A 21,667-nucleotide genomic window follows, 5' to 3' on the forward strand; every position below is an offset into this window, starting at 1 on the left:
CACGTGACATTAGGGCGAAATCTCGGGACCGCCGACTTCCTGGCTCAACCTGGACTGACCAGGAGGTTTGAACGCTCGCGGCAGTTTTCGGTTTCGATATCCTGCAACGGTGGCGCCTTCTTTAATGACCTTTACATACGTCCTCGCCTATGTACAGTCGAACCTCGCTATAACAAAATGGTTTGTAACGATATGTTGGACATAACGAAGGAATAGCGATTCATCTTGGAAGCTCCCATGAAAACTCTTGATATCTCGTTTTTACGAAGCAAAATTTCCTACTATGATGCATAACGAACCTCCAACGAACCCCACTTTTCATTTCGCGCCAAATTCGTCTATTTGAAACGAGGCCCAAGAGTTACGCACCGATTCAACGTGGTAAACTGTAGTTCCCCCATTCTCCAACCTCCTCGCTGCACGCGGGCCTCTGATGGTGTGCTCTGCAGCGCTGGTTCCATGTGCAGCTTAGTTTCTGTTAGCGGGGCATGGTCGCATTGTTAAACCGTTTGCCTGTGGGCTTCGTGTTCTTGATGACATCGAAGTCCCTCTAGTGTCAAATATGTTGTAATCGAAAAATTGGCCGCACACCGCCGGCTAATAAGGATTTGTTTAACTGGGTCTGTGCCACGCGAGCAACATCTGTCACTGTGCAGAGTGGTAGATGCTCGACTCCAGTCCCTTTCAAAACAGATGATGATGATGACGCTTTAGCAGAAGTTTCCCCAAAAGCAGAATCTTTGCTCGCATGATCCATGTGATCCTGAGCAATAGCATCCGGACAGTTGTTGTTGTTGCCTCAGAAGCAATGGCGCATACCCACGGTCGGGGATTGGCCAGGGTTTGGTGCAAATCCAAGCAGGACCATACCATCCGTATCATACGGACAGTACGTCGGCAGCTTGTACGCTTCTTCTTTCACATTCTAGCACAAAGGTGGTTCGCTGCCTATTTTGAGTAGAAAAATAAAAGACGATGAGGTTATCTGCTCAGCAGTTTGGTAGGGTCGATGCATCTTATGAATATTATAGTTAGCCAGACTAGAAAAAAATAACACACACTACCGTCGTGATAAAATTAAGAGGCACCAAGTGAAACCATCAAAAAGAGTGCCACAAAGACGAAGACGACTGGTAGAATATTGCGTGACCATCATCGTCATCATCTTTCCTTCTATTCACCGGTAAACAAGAGCCGTTCGGCCCGCATTCGTAGCTGCGGAGGCCCGGTACGCCTACTTTTCTTTTCAAGCAGCTGCTGCATAAAATTTCAAGAATGCCCAAGAACAGCAAGTAAGTGAGGGCCAATATGCAAGCACGTGGCGTAGTATACGGCCGGATAAGAGCACTGCACACTGTCTACATTCCTTGATGGCTCTGTTTTCGATGCGAAGTAATATGGTGTGCCTGGCGCTCTAGGAATTGCACTCGATAATTTGGGGTTGCTGTGAACCGCTCGACTCTGCCACAGCACGCGCAGTGGACACGTGTGTACAAATGTGGCGGAACTGTGCTGTATGTAGTCGTCGTCGCGCCGCCATTTCTTGCCTTCATATAAACTCTACTATTCATCTGCCGGCCAAAATGTGTGGGCTGGTATCTGAATGCACCCAAGAATGGGTCTTGAGCGATCACGTGACATTAGTGGACCTCGTCCATGCAGGTATGGGAGCGGCGTGTTCGTGTGGTCAGGGAGAGGCTGGGCGAAGCAATCGTGCTCATGTGCGGGGAAAGGGGGGGGGGGTGCACTGTATCCGCCAGAGGTTGGAGCTGCGTGTGCCGGCTGCTCGTTGCCATCAGCATCAGCGGAGACGGAATTGCGTGTGCATGTTTCTGCAAAGGGGAAAAGCGGCATTGTGTCGTTCTAAGAAGGGTATATGTCTTTTATCTTTTGATGCCACCGTTACCTGCATCATATCTGACAGTTTTAATGCGAAAGCATTACACCTCCCATTAGCACGAAAGCTGCCGTCCGCTGTCTGCCGTCGTCCATGGCACGATATTCCTGAGTGACGTCACCATACGATCGCATGACGTCAGGAGTAGATCATAAGATAGTGACGTCTGTAGCAAAGAAAAAAAAATGAATGGAGACAGAAGCTCGCGAACATACCCAACATAGGTAGAATTGTTGTGATGTCCACCGTGACTGAGACATGTCCCACGGCTTTCCTTTTATCATAAACGCCTCACGAAATCTACCGCCTTGCTCTAAACGCCGCATATGTGGTGGTTAGCGGGCGATTTCCAATGTCCACTCGTATACCAATGCATTTACACTATAACGGTTCTGAAAACAATTATATTCCGTTTCTACTTCGCAAGCCAACGCTTTGACAAGCGGTAGTTAGCTGGCCGGTTTGTAAAGACTTGTGGCGTACTGCTGAATATATGATGGGTGAAACAAGTTTTATAGTAAAACTTCTGATTAAAGTTTGTTAATATGCTTTGCAAGGGTGTAGAGAAAAGGACGCCTTGTTTGCCGCTTTCACGTGGTCTTTTCCTTTGAAGCAAGGGGGTGAAGGTTTTGAAGGTGTTAAAGGTGTGCTAATAAGGAAAACCGAGAGGAAACGCACAATTCGGTTGGAAGGAACAGCAGAAAGAAGCTACTGGCTGTGTTCGCTAGCGAATCACAGTGGTGCAGCTTTTAGTGCGTGCACGAAAATTAAGGCTTTATTGCCTCCGACGTAACGCCCATGATTTCTTTTCATCCTGCCTATATTTCCAGGTCCGGACGCGGAAAAGTCTCGCTGTTGCTTTGTGTTGTGGCTTTTCTAACCGCTTCAGTAATTTTGGCTCTGGGAATTTTCTCCAACACAAGCAGAACAAGTGAGTATGCTTAGAACCACTGCTACGTACCTCATTTATTTTGCCGCGCAATGCAGCTGTTTAACGATTAAGCGTAACATTTTAACAAAACGTGCAATCTAGATATACTGGACACAGAACCGAGGCAATGAGAAAGAATACGCCCTGCATCCAACTAGTGTGCTTTTTTATGCGAGGTATAAGGAGCTTGTTGGGTTGTTTGGTGACGTCCGTGGTGTCACATCTGAGTCGATGCTCAGTGTCAGGTCACGTGGTCACACATGGTCGATGCGTATGTATGACTAAGCATGACACGTGATGCGGGGTCATAACATGCATGTCATGTCATGTGACGTCACAAAACCGGAAGTGACGACAAACGCCTCGACAAGCTGCTTGTGCTATCACAAAACCAGGCTGGGGCTTGTCTAGGCGTCGGATATTTTGTTTTTGTCAACGTGGGTAATCTATGGAAACTATGTTCTAAACAATACTAAAATAAGTTGGCGGGATGATCTCTCTGCCTACTTCCACAAGTTCTCTACAAGAATTAAAAAATAAATTGTATGCCACAATACAGGGCGTTTGACATAACGAAATAAACAATTGTTCGGAACCCTGGCCAGAGAATGTTCCCGACGCGATTCAAGACATAAGTTGTGTGCAGTCAGCGCTATGCCAATCTACAATATATATATTTGTAACACACTGACGACCGCATTTTATATTACAGAGGATCTCTTCGGCCTTGGAAGTGACGGTAATGACCACTACTGTTATTTATTTATTCGAACTGTGAAAGTCAAAATGCTGCTCAGTTGTTGACGGTTGTGTGTCGGCGAATGGATGAACAGGTTTAGTATGTTGTCTTGGGCTTGTCCTAGTACGAATGATGGGGAACTGAGGAGCCATTCCTTCTGGCTCCAAGACAGTAACTCCATTTCCTTTGGTATCTAAATACTTTACGGCACTGATGGTTCAGTGCGGTACAGTATTTAGAACTGGCATGACGATTCTTAACCATAGTCGTTGTATCTCCATCAACTTCATGATGCACCAGCGCAGTGATACCGTTAATGAACTTTGCTGCTCCAGGAAAACAATGGCTCGTGGAAATCAAGAGAAGCTAACAAAAATGGAGGATTTCAATAGCTGCTAACTATACGAACACGCTCTAGTCATTATATTGTAACGAACTCCTAGCACCCCGCCGTCAAAAAGCAGCTTGACACTCTGCCGAAATTCTAAATCCTAGCCCACCCCACCCCTTCGTTCTGCTTTTTACCTTCGTTATTGACGATCTCAACAAACTCACAACCCCCACCTCTTGCAAGGAGGCCCTCCATTCGGCATCCTGCATAAACACTCGATGCCAGAAGTCTATATTAAGCATCGATCTCAGTGGCCCTTTTGGGCAGTGAGTTACTAGTTACACGTCAAAGTTTGTATGTTATGCATTGTGTGTGATTGTTGTGGTTGCTGTTAGATGGCGCTACATGTCACAGTGCTGTCATCATTGTGATTGTAGTGTTACGTCATCGAAAAAAGAGAAAGTGTGCCCTTTTCTTCTCTCGGGATGGTCGCACTTCTGCCACTCCCCCTGAGGCCAACTACAACACTTCTGATTCCCGTGCCGTCGCTGCTTAGTTGCCCGACGACGATGCGATACACCGTTAGAAATGTTTCCCTAGCAAACCTGGATGATGATGATGATGATGATGATGATGATGACGATGATTATGGCTTACATGCTGCCCCTTTGGCGCACCCCCGAAAACTCCTCGTTTTATGCTTGCTTAGGCGATCATGCTTTACCGAGGTGGCCCCAGCTTGCTCTTAGCATCATATGCTTGGAAGTTCATTGGCTCGCATAGCTTCGAGAACTCTTTCTGACCAGCTGCACCGCAGGGAACCCCTCTACACTCCTCTATGAATTTCGGCTCAGCTCATCGCTCATTCTTGCTATTTAGTGCATGTAAAGCACGGAATTCAGTGTATAGCTGGATAGGTCGAGTAAAATCCTAATCTTTCGGGCTTAATCTCACTACAGTGAAATTATGCAACAGAAATACGCAGCTACACATGCGATGTATCATCTACGCACACTGCGGTGCTTTTAGTTTATGCATGCTATTTGCAGCTGTGTGCTTTTTTTATTGCCGTATGCCTTTGCATTGCAGGTTATGAAAACTCAGTCCAGTGCAACTGCATTTTTCTCTTGTCACCTCTACACCGCGTTTAGTTTTAATGATGAAATAAAGTCCTCATTATACTTACCAATTTTTATTATTCTGAAACTCTATTCATGCTACCGCTCTGCCATAAAATGTCGGAAAATGAATAAACGAGTCTTCGTGTCGCTTTAGGCGCTGAAAGAATCGTTGACGAATATACTTGTACCTAATTATTGCGCGTTTGCGAGGGTCACTTTGCCGTTTTACCTTCCAGAAAATCCTCACAGAGGGCGTATACTGCTATCCGTGCTAAAGAACTGGAAGCTGCCCGGAAACGCTTCACGGCAGCGCACCGACGAGCTGTGGGGCCGCCTTCTTGAGAAGGTGAAGAAGGCCGTTGGCCACCTGGGCACTTCCTCGACGACGACCACGATCCCGACGACTTCGCGCTCTATAAGAGCATCGAAGGCGTCGAGAACGTCCCGATCGGTGGCGACGTCGACAACAGCTGCGGCCGAATACACATCCGAGAGCGACCGCTTCGGCGACGGCGAAACGGAGTCTGTCGACCACGGCAGGAGCGAGGATTACACGACGTCTGGGGTCGCTAACAAGTCAGAGCGCCTTCGCCGAACGCCGATCGCAAACGGTCGTGGGATAAGCGTGACAACGCCCGAAGACGAGATCAAGGCGTTCTTCGACCACGACGACGGCATCGCATCGAACTCGTCACTTCGGGGCATCACAAGCGATTCGGACGAAGCAGCAAGCAGCTTCAAGAACTCGCCAGAGCCCACGGTAGCGCCTGGAACGGATCTTGCCATTGCGAGCGACGAGAATCGAACTCATCAGGGAACTTTTCAAACCGACTATTCTTCGCCTCTGCGAGAAAGTCATACCAGCACAACGCGGTCGAAAAAAACTAGAGGCTTAGAGAACAACGCTGACGAAGAGGTGGGCGAGAAGCCCTCTCTGGAAGCGCGCGGTCGTGGCGGGACGCGGAGAAGCGGGAGTCTTGAGAACAGCTCAAGTGGCGTCACGGTGGGTGGCTCAGGAGTGCAAGGGAGGAAGCAGGTACTGGTGGCAGCTGGAACCTCTTACGGACGGGACGACCTAAACCCACGCGAGGCGTTGGACCTGGTGAAGGCGCATGTGGAAACTGGTAGCGCCATCTTTCGAGATGGCGTCGACTGGATCGAGGAAAGGATTCCAGCGCCGTCCGCTTCCGAAGTTGTTAGGGAATCTTCTAACCTCTCGGCCGCAGAAACGGGGTTCCCAGTAGAGCTACCAAGAAAAGGGATCGCTTCCAAAGGGCAGCGGCTCTTTGCGAGTGGTGCAGGATTTTCTTTCTCAGACGGAAAAGAGCGTTCTCCCGACATCGGTCCAGATTCCAGCGCTGAGGTCGTTCAGTCAAACAGGAATAGCACTGTTCAAGTTCTGGACATCAAGGCAAATACAAGGCGGTCAGAGAGACTCAGAGGCATAGATAGTTTTTTGTTCCCTGGTAAAAAGTCTGGTAAAGCAGTCTCTCGCACTGGTATATCTGACAGGCAAGCTTTGGAAAGCTTTCCAACAACTACTACTGAAGACGAAGACGAAATGACGCCTCGAACCAAGACCGCAGATTACGAAGGAAATACCAAAAATGTAAATGGCTCTCTTGCAGACGCCAGGAGGTCAGGGTATTCAGAAACAGGTTCATTGCCTAACATTGTTCATACGAATGCGTCGGACGCTAGCGTAGGCTCACTGAGCGCGGAGAGTTCCTCGCCAGTATCAAATGATGAACTGCGGTCACTTGCGAGAGATTCCGTTTCCCATCCTTTTCTGTCCACTGCAGGAGAAATGGACACAGATGCTCAACCCCCTCATTCACAGACTTACGCCCCGGAAGTCACAGCTGACGATGTGACGGGAGAAGCCGTTGATGTCTCGCCCGGGAAGATATTTGTCTCTGAAATCCTGGCAAGGACAAAAGCTGCCAGTACTGACCAAGCAACTGAACTAGGTAGTTCAGTAGCGTCTGATAGCAAAGGCATCCGATCTGAAAGTGGTGGAAACTCGGCGAAAATTGCAACCGAGCTTAATGAGGGACCTCTGCTTGAACTAAGCGCCACAAACTCCGAGCCCCCCGTTGCTTGGTCTCCTGCAGTACGGACAAAGGGTGTGCGGCGGTACCGCATGACTGACACCGCTGATGCCGGTACTGAACCCTTTCAAGAGGTCGCACAAACGGAAGACGTAACCACGCTGGCTGCGAACAAGGAGTTCTCGACAGCTGTACCGACGCCGCATTCGCAACGAGACAACCTGGACAGTTCTACTACAGCGGCTACAGGCTTTCGAGAAGCTGAGCTCTTCGATCTGTCACGGGAACTAGATCGCATTGCGCACGAATTCGTCGACTTCTTAGAGAGCAAGGAGAAGAGCTACCAAGGCTCCAGTAACGGAGGTCAGGCCTCAACTTCGGCTGGTCCTGGAAAGCCGCTTCATGCGGACAAAGACGTTGAGACAGTTTCGGACAGCGACGGTGTTCCTGCTACTTCTACTGCTGTCGTGGTGAAAGACCTTGCAGTGGCGACCACTGTACAGGAATACGGCGGTGATTCGACGAGCGGCGACGCAGGGCGCGAGGAAGAAGAGTCTTCGAAAGATCTGGATGAAGAAACAAGGCCGAATGCAGAGCAGACAACGTCCGGACTTGTGACGGACGTGCGCACGAGAAGTGAAGGTATTCTTATCAAACAACTCTTAACACTCACCCCCCCCCCCCCTTTAAATAGAAGAATAGAAGAGAAAGCTGGCGATCATCACGTGGTTTTGTTTAAAAAAAGTGGAAGAAATCAGCGCATTGGCAAAATATTGCGCGCAAAGTATGTTCAGTGTATACACAGGCCCTATCGGGTTTTTTTATAGACCATAAGCGATGTTGCCCGTAATTCTCTACCGGTGTTGGCAGGTGAATCCTGGATTGGAGGGGAGAAATGATAAAAAAAGAGAGAAGTGGGCCAGGGAAAGGATGCAGACCAAGATTTTATTTTGTGTGCAGCTATACCACGAATCGGGGAGAGGCTCTCAAACCATTTTTCTACATCCCTTGATATTCTGCCATCGCTGACTCAAATAGGCTAGAATAAATGTGAAATGACAACGTATTCGCTCCAAACATGGGTGTTCATCGCTGTAAATACCGCGTGAGTTAATTCTCCGCTCCTCTTACGTTTGAGCACCCTTCAACACTTCCTCTTTGGTGGCCATATCTTGAAAGAAATGGAAAATCTTGTTCGCCGTACGTTCCTTTTCTCTGAGAGCAAGGTAAAAAAAAAACAGGTGGGAGGGGGGGTGGTACACTTATTAGGGGTGTGCGAAGCGATACTCAAAGAGGGGCCCCTTCAGCGGTCTGGGCACCTCTTTGCGTATCGCTTCGCAGGCACGGAGATCCCTCCCGCGCAAGTACTCCTCCGTCACATAGTTTCTGCCCACGTACTCATACATGTGTAATTTGTCATTCCATACTTTACGTTAATAGATCACAGGGAGTCCTGATACCATTCCTGGCGCAGTGGTTCAGCGGCTAAGCGATGCGCCACTGCTCCGGCAGGTGGCAGCTGCTGCCACCGGTGAGGCTTGTTAGACCCAGGTTGCTGTTCCCGAGCAATATTTCATTACTAATCAGTTATATAACTGCCACCTGTCGCGGTGGGCAGTTTGCTCACAATCCGCTGGACAGGTTGTGATGACGTCATAACGCCACGTGACCTAGGTGGCAGGAAGGCCACCAGCTTTTCTCGGTACGCCAACGCCGCCGACGCCGGGGTTGCTACTGCGGGGAACGCTTATCGCTATCGTGTTAATAATTGAATGAATACGTTTTACTTTTAGAGGACAGCCTTTGTTCGATCCTTAATTCTTAGTCGCTAGATGAGGGTCTTCGCTCTGAGTAAAGACGGGAACCTTAATCCCCTTTAATGCTGCCTTAGGTTACGTTCGCTGTGCTGCACACAGTCAACGAAACTTGATTCGCGTTCCATACGGGGCCTTTACGAAGCACCTCTCGTTTCAGGCGGGCAGATCTACTGCTCCGTGGGGTCAGCCTACACGGGACCTCTTCCACCGGCGCTCTGCAGCTACTTCCTCGTTTACAGCGCCGTGGAGTATAACTCGAACAGAAAGTCCTTTCAAGTAGCCCCCAAAGGTACCTCTTTTGTACCTTTTGTACCTCTTAGAAACTGCCTTGCTCTGCGGCACCGTGGGACTTCCGTTTGAAAAATATGCGGTCCCATCACCCGCAGACTTCAAATACGTTCCCGCAAACGCCCGTCCGCTGGGCGCCTGTGCAATTCCATTGAAGCTGCCCGTGGCTGTTTCGTACAGGCATGAAATGTTTGCATGAAATGTTCAAAATTAAGGAGCACGAGAGATGTTCACTTCATTCAGACTTCATTTTGCAGCTTTTTTAGCGGCAACGTTATTTTTTGTTGATATTAGCGCAGGTTAGTATTTTCACTGTTAACAATTTTTCACAGAAAGACTTGAACCACTCCCTTGCAGAATAAACTGTTATGATAGTCATGCAACTGAAATGTCAAAATTCGGCCTCAGCCTATTCTCCTTGTCCACAGTGAAACAACTAGACTTGATATTTCCTCAGTGAGGACCGAAGGGAAGTTGAGAACCATATACTAACAAGCTAAGCCAAAACACACAGCGCTGTGATTTGAAAAAAAAAGTCCACATGTAGAAAGAAAAGCGGAACGATACACCCTTGCATCGTGGGGAACGCAACGACACGAACGCGTTCTAGGACATTTTATTCAACTGTCTTGTGCTCCTGTGGAAAGACACAGCAGATGACATGCGATATGCCGCTTACAGCAACCGTCGCGACCTGTGCGCAAGGTCATGCCGCGGTCACTTGTGACGGTTACTTACTTTCAGCCCACTCACAGCGCCGATAGGAGATGCATGGCTTTATTGAATTCACAACAGCCATTGTATCTGGCTGCTGTTGCGACAATGACACATCTCGACGAAATTGCAAGAGTAAATGCAAACGTTTTGTGGTGAAAGGAAGGCCGCTGTAAATGAAAATTGGTTTTTAAAGAAAGAAAACTGCTCAATAACTGGCTCATATATCAGCGCACACTTCAACCATGCCGTGAGGGAAAGGATGAAGAATGGAGTGAAAGAAGAGAGAAAGAGGCGCCGTAGTGGAAAGTTTTCGACCCCCGGGGATATTTTAACGTGCTCTGACATCGCACAGCACACGGGAGCCTTTTTTCAATTCACCTCCATAGAAGCGTGGCAGTCGCGGCCGGGTTTTAACTCGGGTACTCCGTTATGCGTTGTCATTGTTGCATTCTCGGCGTACAGCGGAACCGGAACCATGAAGGAAGGGACGAAGGAGGTATTAAAAGGAGGCACAGAGAAGGAGGTGCCGTAGAGGAGAGCCCCTGAAATGCCATCCCACCTAAATGCGGCGGTGGTGAGTGACCTATAAGTCCTACTGTCCTCAGCTTCCACGATCATCATTGGAATCTCACCTTTGATGCCACTAAAAGATGCGACAGGCCTATATAGTCCGCACCATGGGGAGGAGGTCCCTAGATTTCGCGCGAGTAACGGAACGCCCTCTTTTTTGGCTTCTCGGGAAAGGTTCGTGGCGCGCATTGGTGAGCAAGGCCAGCCGGACCAGGATGGGTCCTCGTGTCCTTCTGGTGCTCAGTGCGGGCCAAGTGCAGAATCTGGTGGCTGACTTCCCGGTGCCGGCAGTCTTCGCCACCAAGGCGAAGTTTTTCCTCGAGGCCCGGGGCCTCTGGGGACTCGCCTTCGACCTCAGCCTGGCCACGGACTACGACGCCCGCTCGCACGCCATGCTGTTCCGGGTGAGGACGGAGACAATCATCCTTCCTCCCGCACTGACTCCGTGGTTTTTCACGATAGCGTGTCGGCTTCCCCGAAATGTATTTTCCGGTGGTGGTTGATGGTTGTATGACAAAGTTTCTCCAGAGAACTTTCTGAAGAGAAAGTTAATCCCGCGGGTTCCACAGCAAAAGGATAGTCCTCACCCTTAAACAGTTATCTTTCGGAAGTCCATAGAGAGAGTCTATAGTGGTCTATAGGTAGTCTGTGTACTCTGTAGTTCATACGTCGCTATCCCTTCTTTGCTCTTGGGGAAGACGAACTGTTTGGGAGCTTTTAGTGTGATAGCGTTAGAGTTTCCACCTTAAAACCCTGCTGATGTCCGCTGTCACGAAATTCACTGATTGGCTGAGAGAGGCCACGAGAGTGTCATACGTCATCATAACCTGCCCACTGAGTTGTGAGCAATCTAGTTTCTAGATAGCAACCTAGATAGAGAGAGAGAGAGTAGAAATAAAAAATCATAAAAATGTTATATATGCGAATGTCGGCACGGTCAGAGCATAGCGGATGCCTGCAACTGCAGCTAGCAGTTCGGTTGTGGCGGTTGATGGACCGGAAATTGCAAATAAATTGACGCACACACACACACACACAAGTCGCAACAGAAGCTGCGACAAATGTGTAATCTTATGATATCACATTCCAACCTTAAGGTGTCTTAAGCGCCCCATAGTCACTTTTTTTTTATGAAGGCAGAGTGAAAGCTAGCACTTAAATACCGGGACCCCCCCAACTCCCTACAAATCCGCTCGGATACAATGAGAACCGGCAATCGCTAGGCCAGAAGGTGTGATGCCGAATTCGGACACGAATTTGACACGCCTTTGTTCACAGGTGCATAAACTTTTACCAGCACATGCATGTTGCTGTGAGCGCTAGGTCTATAAATAAAGAAATCCTTTACGCGTTCTTAAACAGGTGTCGTGCTGTGTCATGGGGGCGCTTTACTTGTAGTCTAGTGCTGTCTGAAAACCTGTTCGAGCTCTAAACACTCTATAGCTCGCTGAACGTGTATAGATCATGCAATTAAACGTAGGGCTACAAATGACTCCGTTTGGAAAGGCTTCCAGTCCAATACTCCTTAGGTGTGCGCCCTTATTCATGCCGACATCTGAACACAACATCGCTGGTGCTCCTGGCTGTCAGGTCATCAGCCGAGCTACACCGCATATTGGCGAACTCCCCCCCCCCCCCCCCCCCACTCACTCACTCGTTCACTCACTGACTTGCTCAGCCAATTCCTGATTCACTCATTCTCTTGATCACTTATTTGCTCACCCACTGACTCACTCACTCGCTCGCTTGATCACTTGCTATCCCCTGGACTGCCATGTATTAACGAAAACAAAAGAAAAGTGACAAAAATAATTCGAAATGTTCTGTCTCCCTATCCGCGGATTCATGTTCTGTAACTGTGCCGAGCTGCGCGGCGGTGGCTCAGTGGTTACTCCGAGCGGCTACTGAACCTGAGGACGCGGGTTCGATCTCGGCTGCGGCAGCCGTGTTTCGACGGAGTCGAAACGAAAGGCGCCCGTGTACTATGCGATGTCAGTGCATGTTAAATAACTTCAGATGGCCGAAATTAATCCGGAGGCTTCTACTACTACGTCCCTCATAGCCCATGAGTTGCTTCGAGACGTTAAACCCCGTATACCATACCCTAGCTGCACAGCACTTGATATATGCGCTAAACTGAGCCTCTACAGTGTTACTGTTAAGAAGTGCATGTTCCAGCGTAGCTTTCTAGCTTCACATTGCTCGTGTTCTTTATTTAAGGAAACGAAAGGCAGTCTGCCAGGGTACCACTTTGTCGGCCTGATGGACTTCTTCGCCGCAAGCGGGCTATTGCGAGCCAACCTGGCGGAACTTGTCGGGTAAGCTTATTCCTCAACACCGGTGCTTGCTTCATTTCCAAGCAACCGTGACTGGCGGACATAGCATTCCTGCGACCACAGTTATGCTTTTTTCTTTTCATGTTTTTTTTTTGCTGTTATCGTTATAGTTTATGGGACGATCTTGAATAGTGCGATTTAGAATCTTGTTTCTGGCAACACCTCGTCTACCCATATGTATACAGCAACTGTAGGTGTAGGGCAAGATAAAGCCCAGGTGGGAATATAAGACTTGCGCAACGATAAATAGTAAATAGGAAAAAGTCGGGAGCGAATATATTACGAGGGCAGTGTACTATTAACTAGCCACTGTGCACGGAAGGATGCACTGCAAGTCGTTAGGCTTAAGCCTCCACCTGCCCCCTGCCTTTTTTTTTTAATTGTCGCATAAGGAAAAGGAAAAAGAAAGCTATTGGGCATACCATGCAGATGACATGGCCAGCGGAGAGCTCAAAATTAATTCATCGAGACGGTGCAAATAAAGCTTCATTTTTTTTTCTTGTTTCAACTTCTTGTAGTTGCATGAGCTTCCACTGTAGGAGACCATAAGGATTGATATCTAATGGCTCGAATAATGGTGCTGGCAAAAAGAATGATGATACCAAATCGCACAATTATTCGGGCACTAAATGGAACGCCGTGAGGGGGTAAAGGAATAAATATGTTGGTAGGCGCAACGTCTGCGATTGCGGGTAAATGATGAAGCTGCCTGCGGCGGTTCGCTGCTTACGATGGGCGGGGAGTAGGTCCAGGCTCCGATCATCTTATGCAGATTGCATTCCTGAATACAGGGGCGAATAACTTGTTCTATTATAGAAATGTGAGTGAGACGTGTTGAGGCTTTATTTATTTCCAACTGTAATCATACACGCGATAATTTGACGTTGATGTATAACGTCACACGCTCGCCTATAAGCGTGAAGCCATGAGCTGTGAGCACCACGGCAGGCTATGTTGGGAATTTTCTTTGCATTCGCAGCCGCCTCCCGACTTGCTATTTCCCATTAGCGAGCCTTATATAATCGCACAAATGATTTAGTTCGTGCTCTGTCACACGTGTTAATGGCTAGCCGCTTCTCCGCGGGCGGTAATCGGCAAGAGAAGGGCGCCCTATGTCGTCCCGCTTTGTCTTAATAGCGCGTTAGAAAAACGAAAAAAAATTTGGCAGTGGCTTAGCTCGGCTATGCCAGGATATCCGTAGCGAAAGCTAAGGCGCGCGGCTTCTCCTCTGACGTCACGCCAGATGGCGAGGAGGTGGCGCCATGGCTGGTCACGTGGTTGGTCACGTGGTACGGTGCGACCACGGTGGGACTGCGAGCAACGCGAAACTGCGAGTTCGTGGCCAATGTAGCTTTTGCTACAAAAAATAAACGGCGGGTTTGTGTGCGGCGTTGACCATTGAGCCATGCATTCAATCGCTTTGAGCCTGTACGCGTGCATTGTATCTCTGTAATGCCGTGCTCTTACTGCATTATTCGCGTTAGTCGTATCGAATATCTGGTGTAGTTCTTGAAACGGGTTTGTTGAACTTTTCACAATAATGAAGTCGACCAGTTCGAGAACAAGCAGTTAACTTTGGGTTTGCTCTTGAATCTTAACACATCCAGTTCATGGTTCGCTGCTATATAGTGTTCTTGCGGACAAATATCAAATTTTGCCCGTGTTGCGTAGCGATACTTTCTAGCGAGCTAGTTCGTGCGCCTTATAATCGTAGGAGATCTGCGCTAAAAAGCAGGAACATAGGGAAAGACACGAATATCTCAGACACAGCGCACATTCCCAACTAAACAAGCTCATGGTAAGTTGCTGCGTTTATATATAGTGGGGCTTTGTTCGAGAATACAACAATTAAAAGTCTGCACTGTGTTCGTGGTTTTCGTTTCTATTCCCATGCCCTGTTTTTTTTTTTGCTTTTTTTCGGAAAATTTTTTGATGGTTTCCTTGCACTGCTTTATATTCTTTGGGATAATTTAAGCAGTCCAGGGAAGATACCAGGCAAAGTGGGCGCGGCCTGTGCTGTAAAAAATGTGAAGAAAAAGATAAAGATCAATTTGCTTTATCTCAGGACATTTCTTGCGATATATATATATATATATATATATATATATATATATATATATATATATATATATATATATATATATATATATATATATATATATATATATATATATATATATATATATATATATATATATATATCCTTCTCCAATTAACCCTATAGGGTTAATTGGAGAGACATGGGAGAGGCCTTTGCCCTGCAGTGGGTGTAGTAAGGCTGATGATGATGATGATATATATATATATATACGTACCCTGAAAATGTTATATTTCGTTTTTTTAAAGTAATTAGAATAAAGACAGTGAGAATGCTGGAAAACAAGTGGACAGTAGCCACCAATCTTCAAAACTCGTTATGGTAACTGTGAATTTTCTGCGACACAAGCTGCTCGACTCGAGCTAAAAAAAAACAAAAAAATTTGCACTCCAAACACAAACTTTGCGATTTGGGCGTTCTTTTCCCTCATCGGAGGAGTCACGCCGCGCCACAGAACGAACAACTAAAAGGATGTGACTAGGCCCTACGTAACACGACGCTGCTGGAAAGTGGACATCCAGCAGTCTGCACGAAATGATCACATGGCAGAGGTGATCAAACTTTTCCCTCTTTTCACTCTTCACTCTTCGCCCCTGCGCCTGCTCCCTGTTCTCCCGCCGCGATGGCACCTCTTCAGTGGCCAAGGTGGACAGGGTGCGGGGTGATCCTTAATTGTCAGAAGGTGATCACCTTATCATGGAGAGGCTGTGTTAACGATTAAGCTGTCTCAGCGTGGTGACGGGTGCAGCGCGCAGCATTTTACGCATCTGAAAACGACTGCGCTTTTGCCAGGTCTGTGCACAAGGTGTTCCTGCGCCACGATCCTCAGCGGGTGTACACCATTGGCACTTCGGTTCCCAACCCGTTTGCCTCACCCAACCGGCGCTCCTACTCTGTGGTGAGTTCTTCTATCTCTGCTCCAGGACATACCCAGGCGGAGATGGGTTTGCGCTCTCATGAACGCTTCCTAACTCCAGACATCTTGATGCGATGATACCAGCATGAACTAGAAGCTTATTCAGGCGTCAAGAGGGGAATCAGCGGGCCTTCAAGCTTCACCACGGCTGAACGTTTCAGGCTTTTTCGAAGCTCGTTGAACTTAAGCAGCTGACTTTACTTTCACGTACAGGAGAATGCCATGAGGTTGGCTGAGAGCCTGAGGCTGGTGTCCCCGGACCACAACCAGGTCTGCCTGAGCGTATCGTTAGCCGTGTACAAGTTCAACATCTACACCCTGGACGCAAACTATTCGAGCCCCGGCGTGGGGAGCCTGGCGTTCAGCGTGGACACGGGATTCTCCTATTCCGAGGTGCCTTCCTATTTCTGTCTTCACCCTATAGTCAATGCTGAACCTTCGAATAAAGACACACTTTTGCCGTAGCCGCCAATCTGGCGTGTCGTTTTCAGAGAACGAATTAGAGTTGAAGGCATTTTAAGAGAGAGGAAAATATGAGAACAACATAGAAAAACAAGACTTGTAATGCACTGAACTGTCTTTTAGGGTGTCAGGGTGGACACCGATAGAGACAGGAAAAGTTATGGGGGCGGCCGAGGGCCAGAGAGAGTGAGCAGCTTGAGAAGTTTATTACGATACCCTGGCCACGGGGTTCCCGAAACAGGGGTATGTAGGTCATTCCACAAGGCCTTTGAAATCCAGTGAAATTAACTCATACGATGGTGATGATCATTGCCGGTAGTGATGACCACCTGTGACTCTTAACGCTCCCTGGTTACGCAAAGTACACACAGTCTTCTTTGACTTTTGCCTGCATTTGAAACGCGGCCACCGCGGCCAGGATTCGGTCTGGCGTGTTTCGTGTTCAGCAGTAGGGTGCTTTAACCATTGATGCTGCGTGGCAGGACACTATGCGGAGAGTTTGTCGACAAGTTTTTCTTATTTGCTAAGGGAATCTTTAGGAAATGATGTTGAGTTACACCGGAGCAACTGGTGTTATTGCGGTGCAAACAAACTCTCAGTATATTTATTCCTCGCCTCGCCCTTTTCCTTCCAACCAGCTCTGCAAGAACTACAAAGGACTGCACACGCATTTCGACGAAGCCAGCCTTTCGACGTACGTTCACAAGGGCAACGCCTGGCTTGGCTTTGATGACGACACGTCAATGGAGATCAAGGTAACCGGCGCATTCGCACTTGTCCACGGACACGCGTACGGGGGAGAGTGACGCCTTCATTTGGAAGTTGAGGGGGTGCTCACAGGTAATATAACTTGAGTTTAAACGTCATGTGACCAATGAGTTACGTGAACCTTCTCCTCTTGTCACGCGATGATGACGTCATTTCATGCAGGTTTGTGGTCTCCGCGCAACGAGACTACAACAGATGACGCTGCGAAACTTTCTAATGACGTATTACAGTAGGCGATCCGGAGAAGCGCTCTGAATCCATGGAGGAGGAAGAAATCTGTGGCGGTGCAATCAGAACTCAGGATGTTGATCCAAATCGCCTATTGAAACACGCTCTTTTGTTTCGTGGGGCAAGATAACTTGCTCCGGATAGCCGGTTGGAACAGGTCATACCTGCTTCTGTCCCCTACCATGGTTCGATGAATCTGAAGGGATAACTCTACAAACCAACACTAATACTGCACAGCGTTAATGAAGAAGGAAACTTGGATTTACGCCTAGCGCTTCTAATGACTGGCCTGCGTTTCAAGCTTGAGGAAAACTCAGAATCGGGAGCCACTGTTCTTACGCACTTTTCCGCACTTCGTACCGCTTGACTCTCCTCTCATACGTACAGTCAGGGTCAAAAGTATCTGGACCACGCGTTCCTCAAACGAAGCCGATAGCTCTACTACTAGCCGGCGGTTGAGACCACACTTGACATGAAAGAGCAAAATTCTGACTTTCACCTCTGCAATTTCGATCTCCAGCCGCCGGCTGATAGTAGAGCTATCGGCTTCGTTTGAGGAACATGTAGTCCAGAGACTTTTGAGCCCGACTGTACTAAGTCTAGCCTGCTTTTCATGTGCTGTCCTGGGTTATACGTCCTTCGTGTCTGAAACTAAATGGAGAAACAAAAAGGTTAATCCAGTTCGTGAGGATTATGCTGGTCGACAAGGCATGGGTCATTCGCTTTTTACCAAGACATGTTTATTGCGCGAGTTCCATTTTTTGTCTTCCCTTTTTCTGATGCCGAAGTTTAAGTTCACAGCGAAATGTCACCAGGAGTATGCGCCAGTTAGGCTCGTCATCTTGCAGAACATACTCTAATTTTCTTATTAGAACAAGTACAGCTTGAATAAATTAAAAATGGAACGCTTTATTAGCGTGCAGTCGACAATTGCTCTACCTGCACTATTGATACGTGAGCCTTGCGTTTTTCTGAAGCAGGCTTTATGTATAGACGCATCGTCTGTTTTGATGCCTTTCAAGCTGGATTCAGAAGGAAGTATATACTTTCCTCTTCAGTACTTTGTTTTTGTTTTGTATTTCTCGTACTTTTCCTACTTTTACTCGCACTGCTTGGGTGAGCGCGACTAGTTTCTGCGCCCATAACACATGCTATCATACTTGACCCCCTACGATAATGTATACTTGACTTGAAGGTCACCACTCGAGCTCTGTATAAGCGTGTGGAGTGTACGCATACATATGTCCGTAGACAGAGAGAAGCCAAAGAGCATGACAAGGGGGTTTGCAAGTACAAAACTTTGTTTCTATAAAAGGTTTCCTCACATATATTGTCATTATTGAGGTCGTCAGTGTTATACAGCCAGTGTCGTAAGTTATTGTCTTAATGCTTTCATGATGTCATTGTCAAAGCAACAATGTCATTGGACCTGCATAATGTTCTTTATGCCATCGCATTTGCTGAGGAACTAGTAATTTGTGAAACAGCATGTTTCCTGCCCATCTATTAGTGGCCTGCGACCGGTTTGTCTGAATCGGAGGCGCTTGCTTTTGTCTTCTTAGAGGCACCGTAGAATTAAACGTTACCTAGACAAAACTAAACAAAAAAGGAGCTCAGGGTTCTTCGAATTACTGTAGCAGCTCCGCTTCTAGCACACCTTCTGTTTCCACGTGTTGTGAAGGGTGCTTACGTTTAAACCTGGTTTAAACCTGCTTTGATTCGATACCTTCTTTTCGTTGCTGTAGTGCGGTCATAACATAAGCAAGGCGTGCTTAGAATCGAGGCTGCATTAACCCACTTTAACAAGATAAACATGAAAAAGGTTAGTCACTCATTCCAGTGCAAACTTTTCGACAAGACTAGTACTTACCAATGTCCAGACTAAAGCAACAATCGGGGTCTTACATTTACTGATCATTCGAATTTTGAAAAAGGAAAAGAGAACTCTAATTTATATATGCTGGACAGCCACGTGCAGCTGTTCTAGAGAAGCCGACCTCCTTGTATTAAACTCTTCTTATAACCTCGTGGATTCGAAATTTCTTAGAGTATCCACCATAACGGTCACTCGTGTTCTTTGGAGCGAATTTAATCGTGTACGGCTAAGCGACCAACTGAGGCGCCGTACCCGGAAAGGTAGTGGAGGGCACTTCACCGCAATGGCGTTGCATGAAAATACTCACTGAACGACTGAATGGCACCCAGGAATTTCACAGACCTCAATGGAGCCCCCAGTATGAGCCCGAAAATCTCGGTTGTGGAGGAAAGATAAAAATGTTTTTTTTTGTATTTACGTAATTTTTTGGTAATTGTAATTAGGGGTTTGCGAATAGTGCTTTTTTTCCAAACCGAATTAAATACGAACAGTTTAGCTAAAAGCAGAATCAGATACGAATTGAATAGTGAGAGAACCGAATTAAATACGAATCGAATATTTTTACAAATATTCACTATTTGTGCCAAACAGTGAAGCGCTGTTTTCGCAGTTATAGCTGCATCTGCTAAAGGCGTAACACTGATCCCCAGTTGGGAGGCCGCAACACGAAGTCAGTGTATTCACTTTAACATTGTCATGTTATGCGCATAGGAAAAGTACCTTCTGTTATTGGTAACGGAAAAATAATTATAAACTAGCGCCACATATAAGAGAACAACGTATGAGGCACGCAGGAAGGCTGGCTTGTTGAAACTGTCTGCGCCCTGACTATGTCTCTAATCTCTGAGGCTATGTATGAGGATTATGAACACCGCCATGCGAATGCGCCGAACCTTGGCGCTGAGCTCTCCATCCTGCTTATACTGGTCGCGGTAGCATTGTACAATAAGTTTATGGTCCCTGTTTTTGAAATATTCGTGGAAGAACAATACAGCAGACCTTATTCGAACTTCGCGCCAATTTTTCGAAAAGTATTCAAAAACTTGATGACATGTTCGATTCATTTCGAAAAAATTAGAACATACACTATTTTATTCGATCGAATAATCTAACAGGATGATATTCGATTCAGTATTCGAAATTTTCGAATATTGGCACACCCCTAATTGTAATTCGTCAGTGACGACAGGCGGCAGGTTTGTAACCACTGGCCGTCACTAATCCGCGTGAATGAATAGCCGTATTTTAAGAAAATACGTTTTTGGTCGAGTCGGTCAATCATTATCAACAAAGGGTACTGCACATACACAAACAAGTTTGAGAAGTGTACACACTGCACTTGTTGTGTATCCTTCTCGTCTTTGTTTGTGTATGTGCATTACCCTTTATGATAATGAATAGTCGAATACCGACCTTCAAGGCGGTCGTGTGTGTTTGCTTGCTGATTCCAGGATGATTGAATATTCCGCACAGTTTACTCGTGCAGTTTTTACGAGCACTGTGTGAGCCACTATGGGCATGCGCATGAAGGCTCCAAGCCCTCTCCAGAATAGAGAAACTTATTCCAAGAGGCGCAGGACTGTGCCTTTGTGTACCTCATGAGAAGAGGGCACGTGAGTCTCATATGTCAACAATGGGCCGTGCTTTCCTGTAGCGACAATGAAGTCGCCACTGCGCGACTTTTTTTTTTCTTCGTCGCATTATGCACTCCACTCGCCCAGCCACTTAAACCAGCGACCCGGATCTGGGACGCACAACGAAGTTTTCTCTCTCTCGCTCTCGACAATCTGAGATCAAAAATTGCCAAAATTTGATTCGATTTAAGCGGAGTTCGAACTAAGAGGAGCCATCGTAATAATCTTGATGTCTACGAGACGCAAGCATCATTTCGAATGAACCGGCATTTGTCATTAAGCGAGTTCACGGATTAACGATATTCGAGTGCATCGCGTCCCGTAAACGTGTCACGTGCCCAGCTCACTGCGCCCGCAATCGTTGCCGGGCGTGCGCAGATTGACAAGCTGTCTCGAGGACACCGCGTCGGCTGCCTGTTGGCCGACCACATCGACCTGGACGACTTCAAGAACGTCTGCAAGAAAGGTGACTTCCCGAGGCTTCGTCTCCTCAAGCGCACCTTCTTGAGCAGAGAGAGACGATAGAGGGAGGCCTGCCTACCGACCTCTCCCCCTTCTTCCTGGCCACTTCTTTCCGTCCACGCTTCGCAAGCTGCCACTTCAGCCTGAGCGGTCGCGGAGACCCAGTAAATATAGGAGGCATGGGCAATATAGGTTTGTTTATTCGGAAGAGAACGCAGTTCGGCTCAGTGTATTATTACTTCGTGAGAAAGAAGTGGTCGATATCGTACCGGAACAGACGCAGTGCGGTTACATGAAAAGTCTTTTGCCAAAGGATTCACCGAAGTTTGCTATATACAATGCGCGCTTTACTATTCATTTCACTCAAAGTTGCGGTCAAAGGCCCATGTTTTTACCGAGAAACAATAAATCGACTCGCAACCAAC

General features: G+C 47.4%; 1 protein-coding gene across 1 annotated transcript; it reads left to right on the top strand.

The window, feature by feature from the left end:
* Positions 1 to 1,187: 1,187 nt before the first annotated feature.
* Positions 1,188 to 21,433, top strand: LOC144121113 (uncharacterized). Its single transcript, XM_077654065.1, has 11 exons — positions 1,188 to 1,292; positions 2,728 to 2,828; positions 3,541 to 3,567; positions 5,256 to 7,712; positions 9,045 to 9,176; positions 10,637 to 10,866; positions 12,683 to 12,780; positions 15,689 to 15,794; positions 16,026 to 16,205; positions 16,913 to 17,029; positions 21,159 to 21,433. The coding sequence occupies exons 1-11, from the start codon at positions 1,276 to 1,278 to the stop codon at positions 21,303 to 21,305; spliced, it is 3,612 nt and encodes a 1,203-aa protein (XP_077510191.1). The 5' UTR covers positions 1,188 to 1,275; the 3' UTR covers positions 21,306 to 21,433.
* Positions 21,434 to 21,667: the final 234 nt, after the last annotated feature.

Source organism: Amblyomma americanum, chromosome 2 (assembly GCF_052857255.1).
Source record: "Amblyomma americanum isolate KBUSLIRL-KWMA chromosome 2, ASM5285725v1, whole genome shotgun sequence".
In the NCBI taxonomy this organism is placed as follows: Eukaryota; Metazoa; Arthropoda; class Arachnida; order Ixodida; family Ixodidae; genus Amblyomma; species Amblyomma americanum.

Bases quoted from the DNA above. Each gene is read 5' to 3' on its own strand.
- LOC144121113 (XM_077654065.1), top strand. The intron at 3,568-5,255 runs GTAATGACCACT...TTTACCTTCCAG, and splicing joins CTTCGGCCTTGGAAGTGACG to AAAATCCTCACAGAGGGCGT. The intron at 17,030-21,158 runs GTAACCGGCGCA...GGGCGTGCGCAG, and splicing joins ACACGTCAATGGAGATCAAG to ATTGACAAGCTGTCTCGAGG.